At 36.1% G+C, this 16,614-nt stretch overlaps 1 protein-coding gene across 2 annotated transcripts; it reads left to right on the top strand.

Moving 5' to 3' along the window:
• Positions 1-997: 997 nt before the first annotated feature.
• Positions 998-14,096, top strand: gtpbp1 (GTP binding protein 1). Of its 2 annotated transcripts, XM_051101046.1 has the most exons (13): positions 998-1,486; positions 3,438-3,549; positions 3,647-3,827; positions 5,371-5,719; positions 6,053-6,176; positions 6,272-6,386; positions 6,474-6,618; positions 6,693-6,875; positions 9,269-9,404; positions 9,495-9,673; positions 9,770-9,934; positions 10,248-10,286; positions 12,932-14,096. In XM_051101046.1, the coding sequence occupies exons 1-13, from the start codon at positions 1,298-1,300 to the stop codon at positions 13,028-13,030; spliced, it is 2,016 nt and encodes a 671-aa protein (XP_050957003.1). In that variant the 5' UTR covers positions 998-1,297; the 3' UTR covers positions 13,031-14,096. The 2 variants fall into 2 exon arrangements, with proteins under 2 accessions (XP_050957003.1, XP_050957009.1); XM_051101052.1 differs by lacking the exon at positions 10,248-10,286 and having other exon boundaries at positions 999-1,486.
• The last annotated feature ends 2,518 nt before the right edge of the window (positions 14,097-16,614 follow it).

Here is a 16,614-nt window from a genome sequence, read left to right as displayed (position 1 = left end):
TGTGAGTTGATGAAAAGCTAATGAAATTATAATAAAGTAAAATTACAATAAATAAATAGTTTATTAAAATAAAAACAATAAAAACACTTACTAAACTTATGTTTACCTGCATGTTACGTGACAGTGATATAAGAGAACCGTGAACATGAATATGATGTTACATTTTTAAAATATTGACTTTAAATCTTGGTATTTAAAGTAGATATTTTAGGTTAAAATGGTTTCGCTGAACCCTCTCGGTTACAGTCCAATTGCTACTACTTCTTGACTTTAAATTCAGGCTTTTTGCTTGTTTTATTGACTTTATTGACTGTCACATGTCTGCCCTACAATGTGGCCAAGATCCAATCATTTAACACACTGCCTTTATAGGTCTAGAAATCTTGATGTTATGTAAATGCTGTCAGCTTTATCTACACTGATTTCAATGATCCTGCCAGTATTTCATCACAAATACAACATTATACAATATAATACTTATATTTACTTATGTAATACTTACATTACTATATATCAGATGAACAAATGAGAATTAAATAACTGAAATAACATATAGTTACCCGATCTGTTAGTCTAACTTCACATGACTCAGATTCTTGCTGATGCGTTTAGTAATTTAGTTCAATTAGACTACACAAGCAAGATAATCAGCGGACTCTTTATGAATAATAATATTCTCGTTACACGTTTTGTTGTATCACGTGGTGATTTCAGAGTTGAACACTTATGTTATGAAGACGGTCAGCTAACTGTTGTTTTACTTGTTTTCAAATAACATACTTACTATTAGAGTCTGACAATTATTTTTGCATTTTTTTCCTGTCAACCTAAGTGTGTATCGAAACAAACCTTGCGACTTGACAACTAAATGTTGCATCATTTGCAATGTAATTATATTTTACTGGTAAAGACATGCACCGCCCTTGAACTTTCATTGGATAATAGCACACGTGATTAGGATTCTGGAGAAAATTATTGGCCGGGACCGCTAATCAATAATTAATGAGCAAAAGAAAAACACACGACTCGTTTTCTTAACATTTTTTAAACTAACACTTAAACGTGCACAGTGACAGATTGTCAGATTTTAGTGTGCTCTGTTATCAGCTTAGCATGTTGTTGTGAGACCGGTAATATGTAGAGATACTTGTTTATCTCGACGCAGCAGGTTTTAGCCTAGTGGTGAGCGGCGTTACAGTCTGAATGTGTTTGTGCTGTATCAGCTTACAATTGTTCCCCCAAAATCCGCATCGTTTAAAGTTGTTTTAGCTTGATTTTAAAAACTGCTGCCCTAGAGATGGCATCAGGAACGACGACGGATCCGGGTTTTAACCCCGGAGCCATAGGGTTACCAGAGTCTGTAGTCCCCGCTAACATGTTTGCTCCAGCCCGGGGATGCGGCGAGGATGACGGCACAGAGTGCTTCGAAGACGGGGAGATGTTCAACGGCGAGACCGTGGATCTCGGCATAGACTTCTCCAGCAAGGTAGGCCTCAAACAGAGTCAGCCTAGTTGCATTGAATTAATACGTTTACGAAAATGATATTGTTAGTTACATGACCACATATTGTAATTTTGAACAGATGGTTTTATTCATGGTATCTAATTTATATCACTGTTTGAGATTTTCACTGTTTTACGAGCTGACCACTGAGTGTTTGCAACTGTAAACCTAACCTAAGCTAACCCGGCTATGTTCGGCGATAATTTCAACAAATTTCTTATCGTCTGTATCATATGCACCTGTCGCAGCGCAGTATTAAAATATGTCTTTCTGATATATTAATCTGTGTGGGGGTTTAGCTGCAAAGCAAGATGATTATAGACTGCAAATCTGCATTAATTCAAATGAATGAAATACGGATATTCTCGGTTAGTGAAGATATGACAACCTCACAACACAACATCTGATGAAATATCAGAGCAACAGAGGGATTTCCCTTTACATCAGGAAGTCCATTTTATGAACTGGTAACTTTTTTTTTTTTTTTTTGTTTATGGTACCCAAGTTTTAACACCATGTAAACTAAAGCAATAAATAACATTTTCTTGCTTAAAATACAATGTTAACTGAAACAAAATTCATATATAATATATTAATATATGTGTGTGTATATATATGTGTGTGTATATATATGTATATGTATATGTATATGTATATGTATATGTATGTATGCATGTATGTGTGTGTGTATTTATTTTTCATATATATTATTAAAATATCTAAAACCAAAGAAATAAATACACTTTAAAAAAAGACTAGTACAAATGACAAAAACATACAACATAATTACTAAAAATGTAACTAAAATTAAACCAAAAAATGATTGTAGTATTGCTTTGTTACTAAATAATCAACCTGTCAAAATTATCTCTGAATATGAAGGCTGTGAGCTTAAAACTAAGCTAGTATCTATTTTAATGTTTGTATTACTTTTTTAAATACTAGTAAGTAATCAAGTAGTAACTAGCATTCAGTTATGTATTTCACATGTCTGCCATTTTTTTCCAAATATTTTCTTTATTATTAAATATTCAAACTTTTTCCAAAGAATTTCATTGTTTTTGACACCTATGTCAGTTCTATTAATAACTACTTAATTCTGGTCTTTATTTCTTAGTTACTAGCAACTGTTAAAAAGTATATTTTACAGTTTCCCTTGTTTTAGGCACTAGTGTGCGTTCAAGTTGATACTAGAAGCAATTTTAATCTTTCTTGTAATATTTTTAATAGTTTCAGCCTGAACTCTTTTGACTAATCATGACACATTGTGAGACATGAGATTAAAAATGTTACCATACAATGTAATTGTATTTGTGTGTTTGTGTGTAATATCTAACAAATAAGTACTAGTACCTAATGCCTAATAGTTAGTACAGAATTACAAATATGCCATGTACTCTTTCAGTTATTAAAAGGTACTGTAAGTGCATGCATTACATTTAAACAAGAATTTAAAAAATGTTGACTTAAATAGTTTTATAAGATGTATAGCATGTCACCGCACGACCCGGCTTGACACGTCAGCTATTCATAAACCAGTTTAGGTCTACATAGTCACCAGTGCTTAACCTTGATGGATGTGTGAACCAGGACAGATGACTGTTCATGTTTTCTGCTGTGGCAGCTGCCTTATCATCTGTCAGACAGTTTCAAACTGAGGGGAAGATCTGTTTTTGTTGAAGAGTGTTTTGCATGAAGCTTCGTCACTAAGGCTTGTGTAACATAACTCCTCATAACAACTGATGTAACTTGCTGTAAAGTCAGGCAACTCTGTTCTGCAAGTCCATTGATGACTTTGTTTTTTTTTCTACAGTGGCGTTGAGTCAGACTGAGCCTTTGTACTGTGTTTATGACGCTAACTAAACAAACAGAAGGAATGTTGTTCCACAGCCATACTGCGTTTAATAAGATTGCTTTCTGCTATGTATAATAGCTAGCGCTGGTCAGTCCCAATGGAGAACAATATGACTTATTACTACGGCAGCTGCGTGAGAGGATGGACGAGGGATGTGGGGAGACCATCTACGTCTTAGGAGTGGGTTCAGGTGAGAAACTGAACCCACTGAGAAACTCAGTTTCGTTGTTGTTGTTGTTTTTTTTTTTTTTCAAATACCCACCAGCTTGTTTCTCTCACTTTTTCAGATGGAGGAGACTATGGTTTGAATGAGAGTGATATGCAGGCATCTGTGGCCACAGTAAGGTCCATGTGTGAGCAGATCGAGGCTGACCTCATCCTGTTAAGAGAGCGTACAGAAGCTGGCGGCCAGGTCAGAGATTACCTTATTCGCCGCCGGGTAGGAGAAGCTGACTTCCTGGAGGTTAGGTGAGTGATGAGAAATTGGGCTTTTCCTGCAATTAAAGTTACAGTTTAGTCTAACAAAAATCACACTTGGTCTCATGTACTCATGGTTGCTCAAACATCATATACTTTTTTGTGAAAAATAAAATGAGATGTTTAGGAGAATGTCTAAGCTGCTGTTTTCATACATCGAATGTTGACAGTGCAAAAGAGAAAGAAAAGTTAATCCAAAAGAACAAGAATGTAAACAACCTTGTATTTACAAAGGAGACAGTTTACTAAATTGATAGAATGTTACAACTTATAATATTACTAAAGATTTACATTTCAAGTAAATGTACACTACCAGTCAAAAGTTTTTAATGTTTTTTTTAGAAGTCTCTTCTGCTCAATAAGCCTGCATTTATTTAATCCAAAGTACAGCAAAAACAGTACAATTTTGAAATATTTTCTTTAAAATAATTGCTTAAAATGTAATTAATTCCTGTGATTTCGAAGCTGAATTTTTACAGTCACATGATCCTTCAGAAATCATTCTTATATTCTGATGTGCTGCTCAAAAACATTTATTATTATTGTTATTACTATTATGTTGAAAACTGCTGAGTAGAATTTCTTCAGGTTTCTTTGATGCATAGAACGTTCAAAATCTTTTGTAACATTATAAATGTTTTTATCATCACTTTTGATCAATTTAAAGCATCCTTGCTAAATTAAAAAATGATACTGACTCCAAGCTTTTGAATGGTATAGTGTATAATGTTACAAAACATTTTTATATTTCAGATAAATGCTGATCTTGGGATCTTTCTGTTCATCAAAGAATTTAGTTTTTTTTTTTAAATATTGATAATACTATTATTAAAATTATTATCATATTAGAATGATAATATAATAATATTATTAATATTATTATCATATTAGAATAATCATATTAGAATGATTTCTGAAGGATCATGTGACACTGAAGACTGGAGTAATGATGCTAAAAATTCAGCTTTGATCACAGGAATAAATTACATATTAAAAAGTAAAAATATTTCACAATAAAACTGCTCCTTATGCTGTGTTTTGAATCAAATAAATAAATAGACTTCTTTAAGAAACATTAAAAATCTTAGTTATTTTGAACTTTATATTCACCAATGAATTTTATCATGGTTTTTACATTATTAAGCAGCACAACTACTTTCAACATTATTAATAATAAAAAATGTTCTTGGGCAGCAAATCAGCATATTACAATGATTTCTGAAGGATCGTGATACTGAAGATTGGAGTAATGGCTGCTTTGCCTTGACAGGAATAAATTACATTTTAAGATATATTTAAATAGGATATATATTTCACAGTTTTACAGTTTTGAGAAATGTCTTTCAAAAGCATTTTTAAAAAACTTGCCAACCCCAAACTTTTAAATGCTGGTATATCAATGATTCATATGCTTCATGCTCTAATACATTACAGGGGATCTTTAATATGTCTTCCAAGTTCCAAAAAGCTTTTACCTTATTGACTGTAGCCATTTTGCATTGCTAACTCAAAGTCATGACGGTGTTTTCCTCAGGGTGGCTGTGGTGGGGAATGTGGACGCCGGTAAGAGCACTCTGCTGGGTGTGCTGACTCATGGAGAGTTGGATAATGGACGTGGCTTTGCACGGCAGAAGCTCTTCAGGCACAAGCATGAAATGGAGAGCGGCCGCACCAGCAGCGTGGGCAATGACATCCTGGGATTTGATCAAGAAGGACAGGTAGTCAACAAACCCGACAGTCACGGAGGCAGCCTGGACTGGACCAAGATCTGCGAGAAGTCTTCTAAAGTCATTACCTTTATTGATCTTGCTGGCCATGAGAAGTACCTGAAGACAACTGTGTTTGGAATGACAGGCCATCTGCCTGATTTCTGCATGCTGATGGTAAGGAGGAACTTCATGTTGGGAGTACATTTACGAAACCTAAAAGTTCTATCAAAGTGGACACCTTATTAGGGCAGGGGTGTCCAAACTCAGTCTTTGAGGACAGGTGTCCTGCAGAGTTTAGCTCCGACTTGCCTCAACACACCGGTCTGGAAGTTTCTAGTATGCTTAATAAGAGCTTGATTAGCTTCAGGCATGTTTAACTGAGGTTGAAGCTAAACTCTGCAGGACACCAGGGACAAGTTTGGACACCCCTGTATTAGGGGTTTAGAACAGAATGTGTTAATGATTGTTGACATCTTTAATATAACTCTATTTCTCTCTCTTGCACAGATTGGAAGTAATGCAGGAATTGTTGGCATGACCAAAGAGCACCTGGGTTTGGCATTAGCTCTCAATGTTCCCGTCTTCGTGGTGGTTACTAAGATCGACATGTGTCCAGCTAATATTCTTCAAGGTAAACCATAATAATGCAATAACTTAATAGACACTAAATTATGTAAAGTTTTAGGTACTGCCGAACGTAGTTACTAACGTTACACTGTCTTTCAGAGACCTTGAAGCTCCTGCAGAAGATATTAAAGTCTCCAGGATGCAGAAAGATCCCAGTCCTAGTCCAAAACAAAGATGATGTCATTGTCACAGCATCCAACTTCAGTTCTGAGAGGTGATGCCCTGCAATACACAAGTCTTTGCTTATCAGACTTTTAACCCAATTATTCTCCAGACTCACATATATTTGTTTGTTTTGTAGAATATGTCCCATCTTCCAGATCTCTAACGTCACAGGGGAGAACATGGACCTGCTGAAGATGTTCCTGAACCTGCTCTCCTCCCGAAGCTCATTCAAAGACCACGAGCCTGCCGAGTTCCAGATAGACGACACCTATTCAGTACCAGTAAGTGCACTGTCTTTCTGTTTATATTTTTGTATGTGTTCCCTCTCTCAACATTCCCAATTATTTTTTACCAGGGTGTAGGAACAGTAGTGTCTGGAACCACGTTACGAGGGCTGATTCGACTCAATGACACTTTGCTGCTTGGGCCAGACCCCTTGGGCGCTTTCCTCCCCATCACTGTCAAATCCATTCACCGCAAGAGGATGCCTGTGAAAGAGGTCCGTGGTGGACAGACGGCATCTTTTGCTCTGAAAAAGGTATGTGGTGTGGATTCCAAACTAAGTGGAATTAAATATTTAGGAGTCAAAATATGTTAGTTTGCAATAGGGGTGTGTGATAAATATGTCTCTACGATCTGCTTGTGAAGAAATATTGTAGTATCAGTAAGTTAGTAGGCGCCAGAAGTTCATAGTTGTAGTTCTGGCGCCTTCGTCTCCATACTGTACAGCGCAACATAAATTCACGTCAGTGTTAACTCAGCGGTAGAGTTACACTCACAGGACACTGCACTTATTCACAATCACAAAAGTACATTATTTGCTTTAAAGTCTTGCCGGTTATGCATGCTGTTCTGACATGCGCTTTTCCAGTGCATGTATACCTGAAACGCACGCACTCTAAAAGCCTGTCAAATAGCGCCTAATTACTGAACTAAGTTATGTATCGCGTCTGATTGCGCTAGTACTGTCAAAACACACAAGGTTTACATATAAACACAGTTGCTTATGTCTAAAGTGAAAGTAAACAATTGAGAGAAAAACGGATGCACGTCTGTATATATTAAAGAGCAGCTCTTAAAGGGACAGCACTAAACATGCTTCCGCTTTTCATTGAAGGGATAGTTCACCCAAACATGATAATTCTCTCATTATTAACTCACACGTTGTCCCAAACCTGTATTAATGTCTTTCTATTAATACATGTAATGTTTGTGTAGATGCAGAGTTGCAGCCGGCAGAGTTGATGGCTGCGTAATATCATTGCACCTGCTGCACCCATGGTACGGCAGCAAAGTTCCTTGATTATTACGCCGAAATGAGAGTATAGTTCCTAGCCATATCAGTCTTGAAAATCGCAGCTTTTAATTTTTCATCCATCTTTGTACAGAATGTAACTACAGAAGAGTCAAGTTTTAAATAGGAAAAATATTGAAACTCTTTGGTCATTTTAGAGCGAGATGCTAACAGTCTAATCAGATTCAATGATCTATGCTAAGCTATGCTAAAAGTACTACCGCCAGACCCGGAGATTGGCTGAATGGATTCGAAAACGGTAAAACACAACTGCTTAACTCTAGGGGAGTTGGAAAATGAGCCTATTTTCAAAAAAAGTGGAGTGTTCCTTTAATAAAACAACAAACCACAGAGAAAAATCACTCACTGCTCTTGACTGAAGAACTTTAATACAGTTGCTTTAATAAGAATCAATGCACAATTGATTTATATAGTGTTTCAGTTATTAGTTAATTCAGTGTCTTGAATGCCACTAAATTCACCTACTGTACCTGAAAAATAAAGCACTGGTAGTTTTATTTGTATTATGTTTATTTGTAATGTGTATCTGTGTTCTTATTTTTTATTAACGAAGATAAAATAATGACAAAGATTTTTATTTTCGCTCACTTTGGCCTAAACATCTGCAGTTCTTTTTTTTTTATTTTATGCTTTATTTTTAAAATAGGAAATTAGTTTGGCTGTACTGCTCAGAAAACTGGCAAAATAGTAAAACCAACAAGACAAAGAATCGTGATAAAATTGTGAATCGTGATTTTTTTATGAAAAAAATCATGATATATTTTTGCCATATCGCCCACCCCTAGTTTGCAAATTACAGAATTGCTCACTTCAGTAAAAGAATCAGTTGCAGATGATCTACTCTGAATCAGATTTGCTCAGTCAGTGAATCTGTTTGAGATTGCTTTATGAATCTTTTTGACTGACTCATTAAAGGGATAGTTAAACCAAAAATGAAATTTCTGTCATTAATTGCTAACCCTCATGTCGTTCCAAACCTGTAAGACCTTCAGTCATCTTCAGAACACAAAGTAAGACATGATGATTTTTGATAAAATCAGAGAGCTTTCTGACCATGCATAGACTGCAGTATGCCATGTGGTTCATCTGTTATGAAATGTTATGAAGCTACGAGAATCCTTTTTGCAGAGGGAACAAAAATAACTTTATTCAACAATTTCTTCTTTTGTGTCACTTTTCAACGCGTATCCCAAGAGTTCCACGACTCAAGTGTGTGGTGCTGCTGACGCAGAATAAATTGTTGAATAAGGTCACTATTGTTTCCTTTGCGCACAAAAAGTATTGTAGCTTTATAAAAATGATTGAACCACTGATGTCACATGGACTATTTTAACAATGCCCTTACTACCTTTCTGGGCCTTGAATGTGTCAGTTGTGTTGCTGTCTGTGCAGGGTCAGAAAGCTCTCGGATTTCATCAAAAATATCTTCATTTGTGTTCTGAGGATGAACAAAGGTCTTACTGGCTTAGAATGACATGAAGGTGAATAATTAATGACAGAAGTGTCATTTTTGGGTCAACTACCCCTTTAAAAAAAAAATTCAGAGTTATTTGTTTAGGAATTGGATCTCATGGATTGTTCATCACAACATTCCTTGTCATTTCTCTCTTTTTCAGATTAAACGCTCATCAATAAGAAAGGGCATGGTCATGGTGTCACCGCGATTAAATCCACAGGCATACTGGGAGTTTGAGGCCGAGATACTAGTTTTACATCACCCGACGACCATCTCGCCTAGATATCAAGCAATGGGTGAGACGCATATACTTGCACGCTCTTAAAATGCAAATATTTGAGATTTGTGTCCGTTACTATTTTTCTCACATCTCTTCCTTTCCACAGTGCACTGCGGCAGCATCAGGCAAACAGCCACTATCCTCTCTATGACCAGAGACTGCTTACGCACAGGAGACAAAGCTACCGTACACTTCCGCTTCATTAAAACCCCAGAGTACCTGCATATAGACCAGAGGCTTGTGTTCAGAGAGGGAAGAACTAAAGCTGTAGGCACCATCACGAAGGTCAGCTTCATGGGGCGTAAGACTTTGAGAAAATGCATGGAGGTGTTTCAGTTTTTTTGGCCAGCAGTTGATCACTTATGTTCTTTTGGCTTGTAGTTGCTCTTGTCAACAAACAATCAGCCGTCAAACTCTAAACCTCCGCAAATCAAGATGCAGTCAACAAAAAAAGCCCCGGCTAGAAGAGAGGATGGAGTGGCTCCATTGAATGAGGAAATCGCTAGCACAGGATCACCAGCCGCTCAGCAAACTGTACCACAACAGGTAAAAACAACAGATGAGGAAAGAATACTAAATATAAGATGTGTTATGCTCAGATTTATAAGTACTGGCAGTTTGTCTTCTTGCTGTGTTTTGTCTGGTCTGTCTGGTCTAATAACTTTCTATCACTTTTTCCCCTTCGCCCTTCACTGTTTTTATTTTCCTTTTGATACTTGCATCAAATATTTATTTTTCTTCACCTACACCATGTTGGTTTTCTTCACCTGTTGCTTTCATTTCATCCTTCCTTATTTCCCATAAATTGCTCCGTTTTGCTTTCGTTTACCTTTTTGTTTCACACTTCTTACTGCTTCAGACAGAAATGGAGGAAGACCCTCAAAACAAAGAGAACAAGGTAAAAAAAAAAGGGACAGGAAGTGACTCACTCATTCCAAAGACTGCTAATTATCCCCTCACAGGAACTGTGCTGTTTATAGAGTCTCAGCATCCACAATGCATGGTGCATCTTTTACCCAAATTATACTGTGGCATGGAAATGAGTGAGGCTTGTGACCGAGAGGGTGTCGTGTTTATTACTTGCTAGTTTGGGAGTTGTCTCAGTACACAAGATAATGAACACTGTAGAGTTCCTGTTACTGTGCATTTAGGTACAAATTACTAGTTTTTTATATGATGGTTATAATTCCCTTAGGCAATATTACAGAGATCTGTTTGGCTGACAATGACAGATGGATGAATATTTGGAAAATTTGGAATTTTGTTGAAATTTGAATTTTAGACATTTACCAAAATAGTGTTGTTTTTTTTGGTTTATTTTATATTTTTGAATTTAAATTCTGCATGTTACATTTTATTTTTTGTGGTGTATTTGAAAGATTCTTAAAAAGATTCTTATATAATAGATACACAGCTACATTTGTAAATCAAATATTTATGAATACTGATGAACTTCTACTGTTATTTTAGTACTAAAATACTGTTACAGTGTTTATTAGGGATTCAAGCATGCAGCACTAAAACCCTATTGTAATTGTTAGAATGGTCACGGATCAGCGATCTCCACATAAAACTGATTGTGCAGACCAAACCGTAAGTCGCAGATACTTAAAACTTGGAGGGATGGCAGCACTCACACCGCTGACATCGTGACCAAGGCTCACCCCAATCAGCCTGACGGGGGTGCTGCAGTGATCAAAGTACTTTTTTCAAGTAACTAGTAAAGTAACGCATTACTTTTTAATTGACAAGAAAATATCTGTTATTTTTTTCAAATAAGTAATGCCAGTTACTCCCCCCCATTTACCGATTAAAAGCTCTCCTGTCCCCATGTTAAGAGATTGTAAGATTGTAAGATGTTAGTTCTAGAATAACTGTGAACATGCATAATGCATTTACAAAAAACAGATTCAGTATTCCTTAAAATGAATAAAAACGAAATTAAACTCAGAATATGACGCAAACCTGCAATAATTAAATATGTTAAATAATACAAATATCCTTTATGCATTTAATCCCATTTTATTAACCGATGTCTTTGCTGCCGACCTTTGATGATCCAATTCAACCATACTAACAAGCAAAAATTACTCAAGATAATCTAACATTTGGTTTCCTTTTTTTCTACTGTACAGACTAATTGACTTTTCTGAAAACCTGAGGCTTTTGGTGTGAAAAGGCTTTTACATTTGCCAAAAATAGAACTTTTTATATTAAAAAAAACAAGCAAGCCCTGCCCAGATTTAAAAAGTAACGCAAAAGTAAAGTAACGCATTACTTTCCATAAAAAATAACTAATGTAATTAGTTGCTTTTTTAGGGAGTAACTTAATATTGTAATGCATTACTTTTAAAAGTAACTTTCCCCAACACTGTGCGCAACCATTTGTCCCATCAACATGAAAATCAGTGTGCACGGTCTTGGTCCGAAGTGTCATTTGCATATCTCAAAAAACATTTAAGGTGCCGATGAATATGAGCACCTGGTAGACAAGGTTAACTGTGGCTGATCGGAACGAAACTGGTGGGCCTGCTCGACTCTTGGCCCCAGAGGTCTGTGAGAAATTTGAAAGAAATTGGTCACTGGGGAAGTGATGTCGCATTTTTTTCAAGGGCATACAGGATTGTACTTTGCACGGTTTTTCGCACATAAGCGTAATATTCATATCATATGATAGAGCTCCTCATGTCGGACAACTTTGCCTCTAGAACTACTGCTGTCAATCAAATTGTTTGTTAAATGATTGCAAAGATGTAAAAAAAAAAAAAAAAAAGTACTTTTGCGAACTAGTCCTCTGGGAAAAAACACTGCAGTACAATTGTCTGGACTGTCTAGGCCAATAATTATCAAAAAATGTTAAAACCTACCCTTTGGGAGGCTATAACAAGGTTTAGAAAAGGGGCCTGCCCAAATGTATCTAAAATCCTATAAAGCCTAAAGGAAAACTCAAAAACCGGCTGAGCACATATGATTCTAAACAAGCATGCAAAGTTTTAAGGGATCAGACCCGTTAAAAAAACTCATATTCTATGCTAAATTACCTGGATTTGCCAAAAACGCTTTTTTTTTTTTTTTTTTATATAGGTTTTCATGTGCTTAAATGCCTTAAAGTGCTTGAACCCCCGTAATCGTTGCTTGCAGCTATATTTAATATTTATAAGTTACATTTAAATTGTATTTATATTTATTTATATTTTATTTATATTTAAATCTATTTTTAATAATTTTTATTTCAGGTTTACTTTTAGTACGTCACGTCAAACTGAAATGGAAAAGAAAAATGCAAAAAAATTGTAACCTTGGCAGCTAATAGAAATAAAATAAGTTAAAGGTTTTTAATATTTCATTTCAGGTAATGGTCTTAGCTTTTGCTTTCATTAACTATGTTAACCCTGTAAACTACATGTACTTACTGTGTAATTATTCTGTGGTGCTGCTTATTATTGCTATTATATTTTTGATAATATTATATGTTTTGAATCAAGTGTAATGTTTCAAAGTCAACAATTATCTTCTAACTTCCTTTCTCCTTTCTTCTCAAAGCCAAAGTCTGGAGGCAGAAGACGAGGAGGTCAGCGGCACAAAGGCAAACCTCAAAGCAACACCACAGTGACCCTCGCCGGTGCGGTCGGGGGCTGCTAAACTCGCGCTTTCAAGAGTCCAGTTCACCCTCCATGTTTTACTCCCGCCTTTTACGTGCCCACATGGACCAGACCACTTTGATGACGAGGTTTAAGAGTTCACAGAACCAACATGCACATTGTTTTGTGAATTTTAATTTATTATAAGACGTGCGTGTGTTCGTAGACTGTATATACCGTAGATATTGAGACTATAGGACACATACTGCATGGTGGTTCTGTTTTGGCTGTAAATGTCAACTTAAGAAGGATAAACTTGAAGTCTGTTTCTTCTTGCCGAACATGACAGCATGTACTCGCTCTATGACTGTCAATTTTATCACATTTTTAGGATAATCCAATTGGAAATGATGTAAAGCTCTGGCTGAACTCTTCATTATGTAGCTAACTGTTTTTAAGAGACTATTAACAAGACTCGTCACACAATTGCGTTTAATTTGAATTAGCATTAATAATGTGGACCATGACGATAAGAACTGGATGGATTCCAGATGTTTTCGGTAGGTGTCATGAACCTGGGGGCTGAAGATGTTGTGACTGCAAAGTTTGCTGGCAGCTAGTTTAGTGTGAAATGCAAATTGGCAATTAAACATGCTTTAAAATCTAATTGCACTCATTGTTAATTACCTCATGTTACAGTCTATTTACACTTCCCCAAATCCTTGGTCACGCTGAGCAAATCAGCGTTATCAGGCCTGACAGACTTGGCTCAGGTTCTGGAAACATCCTCAAATGATTAAATATGACATATCAGACTACCCAATGAAATGTAAACCGAGTAAGGGACGAAGAACCGAATGTAGATCTTAAGTTTATAAAATGTGTGTATAATAGTTCCTCATTGGGAAAATTTACAAACCAGTGCCAGTTGTTCTTAAGAAAAAAAAGTTTGATTAACCAGTTTTTTTATTTGTGATCGACAGGTCTTTAGAACACTTGCTGTAAATTCTTTCATTTGGTTTCACTCAGCTTTAGCATTCATATGATATCTGGACCATTCTCTGCGTTTACATGTGAAATTCATTTTCCACAACCAATATACAAATAAACTGATGTAGACAATTTCAGCAGTGTGTGATTCTCTTTTTGCTGGTCAGAGTTTGGCCATCTAGTCCAGTGTATGATGCATGCTTAACAAACTCAGGATTACAGGATTGGTTTTGAGTTGACAAAACCAAACCAGTCTAATCAGGCTTTGTCGGTACCACGACTCTAATCATCAACTCTCACTTCCAGAATGAAAATTTTCTTGACAATTTACTCACCCCCGTGTCATCCAAGATGTTCATATCTTTTTAATCTTCATTTGATAAGAAATTAAGGTTTTTGAGGAGAACATTATAGGATTTTTCTCTGTATAGTGGACTTCAGTGGTGGTCAGTGGGTTGAAGGTCCAAACTGCAGTTTCAGTGCAGCTTTAAAGGGCTCCAAACAATCCTAGCTGAAGAAGAAGGGTCTTATCTACTAAAACGATCAGTTATTTTCTAAAAAACATAGCCTATATATATAATTTTTAACCTCAAATGCTCATCTTGTCTAGTTCTGCGTGTTCTCTGTGTATTCCGGTTCAAGACAGTTAAAGTATGTCAATCTCATTTTCTCCTCCAACTTCAAAATCATCCTACATCGCTGCAGAAGTACCGACCCGGTGTTTACAGAGTGAACGTGCAAAGAAGATCAAATACCCTTTACAAAAAAGGTAAGACAGCGATGTAGGACGATTTTTAAGTTGGAGGAGAAAATGAGATTGACATACTTTAACCGTCTTGAACCGGAATACACAGAGAACACGCAGAACTAGAAGACGAGCATTTGGACAAAAACTGCATTTTGTAAGTTCAAACTCAGGCATTATTGAAGTCCACTATATGGAGAATGTTTTCCTCAAAAAACAATTTCTTCACGACAGAAGAAAGAAAGAAAGACATGAACGTCTTGTATGACAAGGGGGTGAGTACATTAGCTGTACATTTTTGTTCTGGAAGTGAACTTTTTAGCGCTTCACGACTACTTTCGATAGTCTTTTGATAAAAGAGATTTAAAATAAAAAAGAAAATTAAAACAGCTGCTAAAATTAGATGTGATACAGTTATGACAAAGTCTTTTCAACCAGCTAGCTACCAACCTTTTTTTTGTTGTTGTTTTGTTTTTTTTAACTTTAAATAGCTGTGGGGCAGTAACACCGCATCTTAAGGTCATTGTCGAACAACTGATATAAATTATTCAAATAATAAATACAGAAATGGTTTATTTTATTGTTTCTTTAGATCATTAAACATTCTGTAGTTAACTGAAAGTTTGAAGAGTAAAAGAATAAAAACTACATGCATAAATGGCATTCGAAAAGTTACAAAACGTGGTAAAAGATGTGGTAAAATGTTTATCGGAAAACATTAGAAAAAAAATGTGACTAACAAAAAAGGTACATTTATAAGTCCATTAAATTAGCGCCATTACGTATTTATTTATTTTTTTTAAAAAAGGCCTTTCGAGATGGACGACTTTATATGACGTCATAAGCGATCTGTACAGAAACGTTCTAAATGACTCTTGGTAAGTTCAGAGTTGAGGTTCAGTGGATGATGTGCCTGTTCTCCTCGCGAAATTACTGACACGTTTCTCTCTAGTAACCCCCTCCAGGTACTTTACTTGCTGACCGGTGTTGTGGTATGTAAAAGCACGTGAAGTCGGTTTAGTTTCCCCCCTGCTGTAGGTGTGCAGGGGGGCCGTGTAGAGTCGTAAATGACCGGTGTGGTGTAGTGTGTTGTGTGTGGTGGGGGGTGTGACACAGTGATTGACAGCCGGAGGACGGGGTGGTTATTCACTCCTACCAAATAATGTTTAATGGTTTGTAGCAACCCCACCCGACCCCGCCCTTCGCAAGTAATGGTTATTAATCACTGTTAACACCTGCTATAAACCATATTGATGAGTAAATAGAAATCAAATACATATTAACGTAAAGAGGAAAATAAATGACCAAAAAGTTCAAAACATGAAATGATATGCAATAAAATGCAATAAACTCAGAGCTGAAACTGCATATGTTGTTGCTGTCTTGATTTGAACACGTGAAACTCGATTCAAGTCCAGCAAGATGTGATGCAGCATCCAAAGACTTCAGTGCATCTTTATATACACTGCCCTCCAAAAGTTTGGAAACACCCCTGGCAAAGTGTGGTTTTGGATATCAGCATAAATCCTTATCATTTTTTGGTGCAAATACATTAAAGTAACTTCACATTATCATTGAAGAGCAGCAATAATAAGTTTCATTTTGATTACATAAAAATGGCAATACATACATGTTAAAGTCAGACATGCCCCTTTGGCAGCTGTCATGCCTGGTTACTGGCTTAAACTTGACCCAGGTTTTAAAAGATTTTTGGGTCAGCACACCTTAATAGCTTTAACAATTGATTGACAATTAAGTTTAGAATACAGTGAATTTAAGCCCAGATTATGCAGAGCTGTAAGAGCTGCTAATGCTGGATATTTTGATGAATCGAAACATTTTTCTATGTATAAACTGTTCATGTAATAAAATATGTTTTCGTAGTTTGTGTTGTCTCTTATCAGTGCAAA

This window comes from Labeo rohita, chromosome 3, assembly GCF_022985175.1.
Source record: "Labeo rohita strain BAU-BD-2019 chromosome 3, IGBB_LRoh.1.0, whole genome shotgun sequence".
NCBI lineage: Eukaryota > Metazoa > Chordata > Actinopteri > Cypriniformes > Cyprinidae > Labeo > Labeo rohita.
Note: the sequence above shows the minus strand (reverse complement) of the source record. Positions and strands in the feature narration are given on the sequence as shown.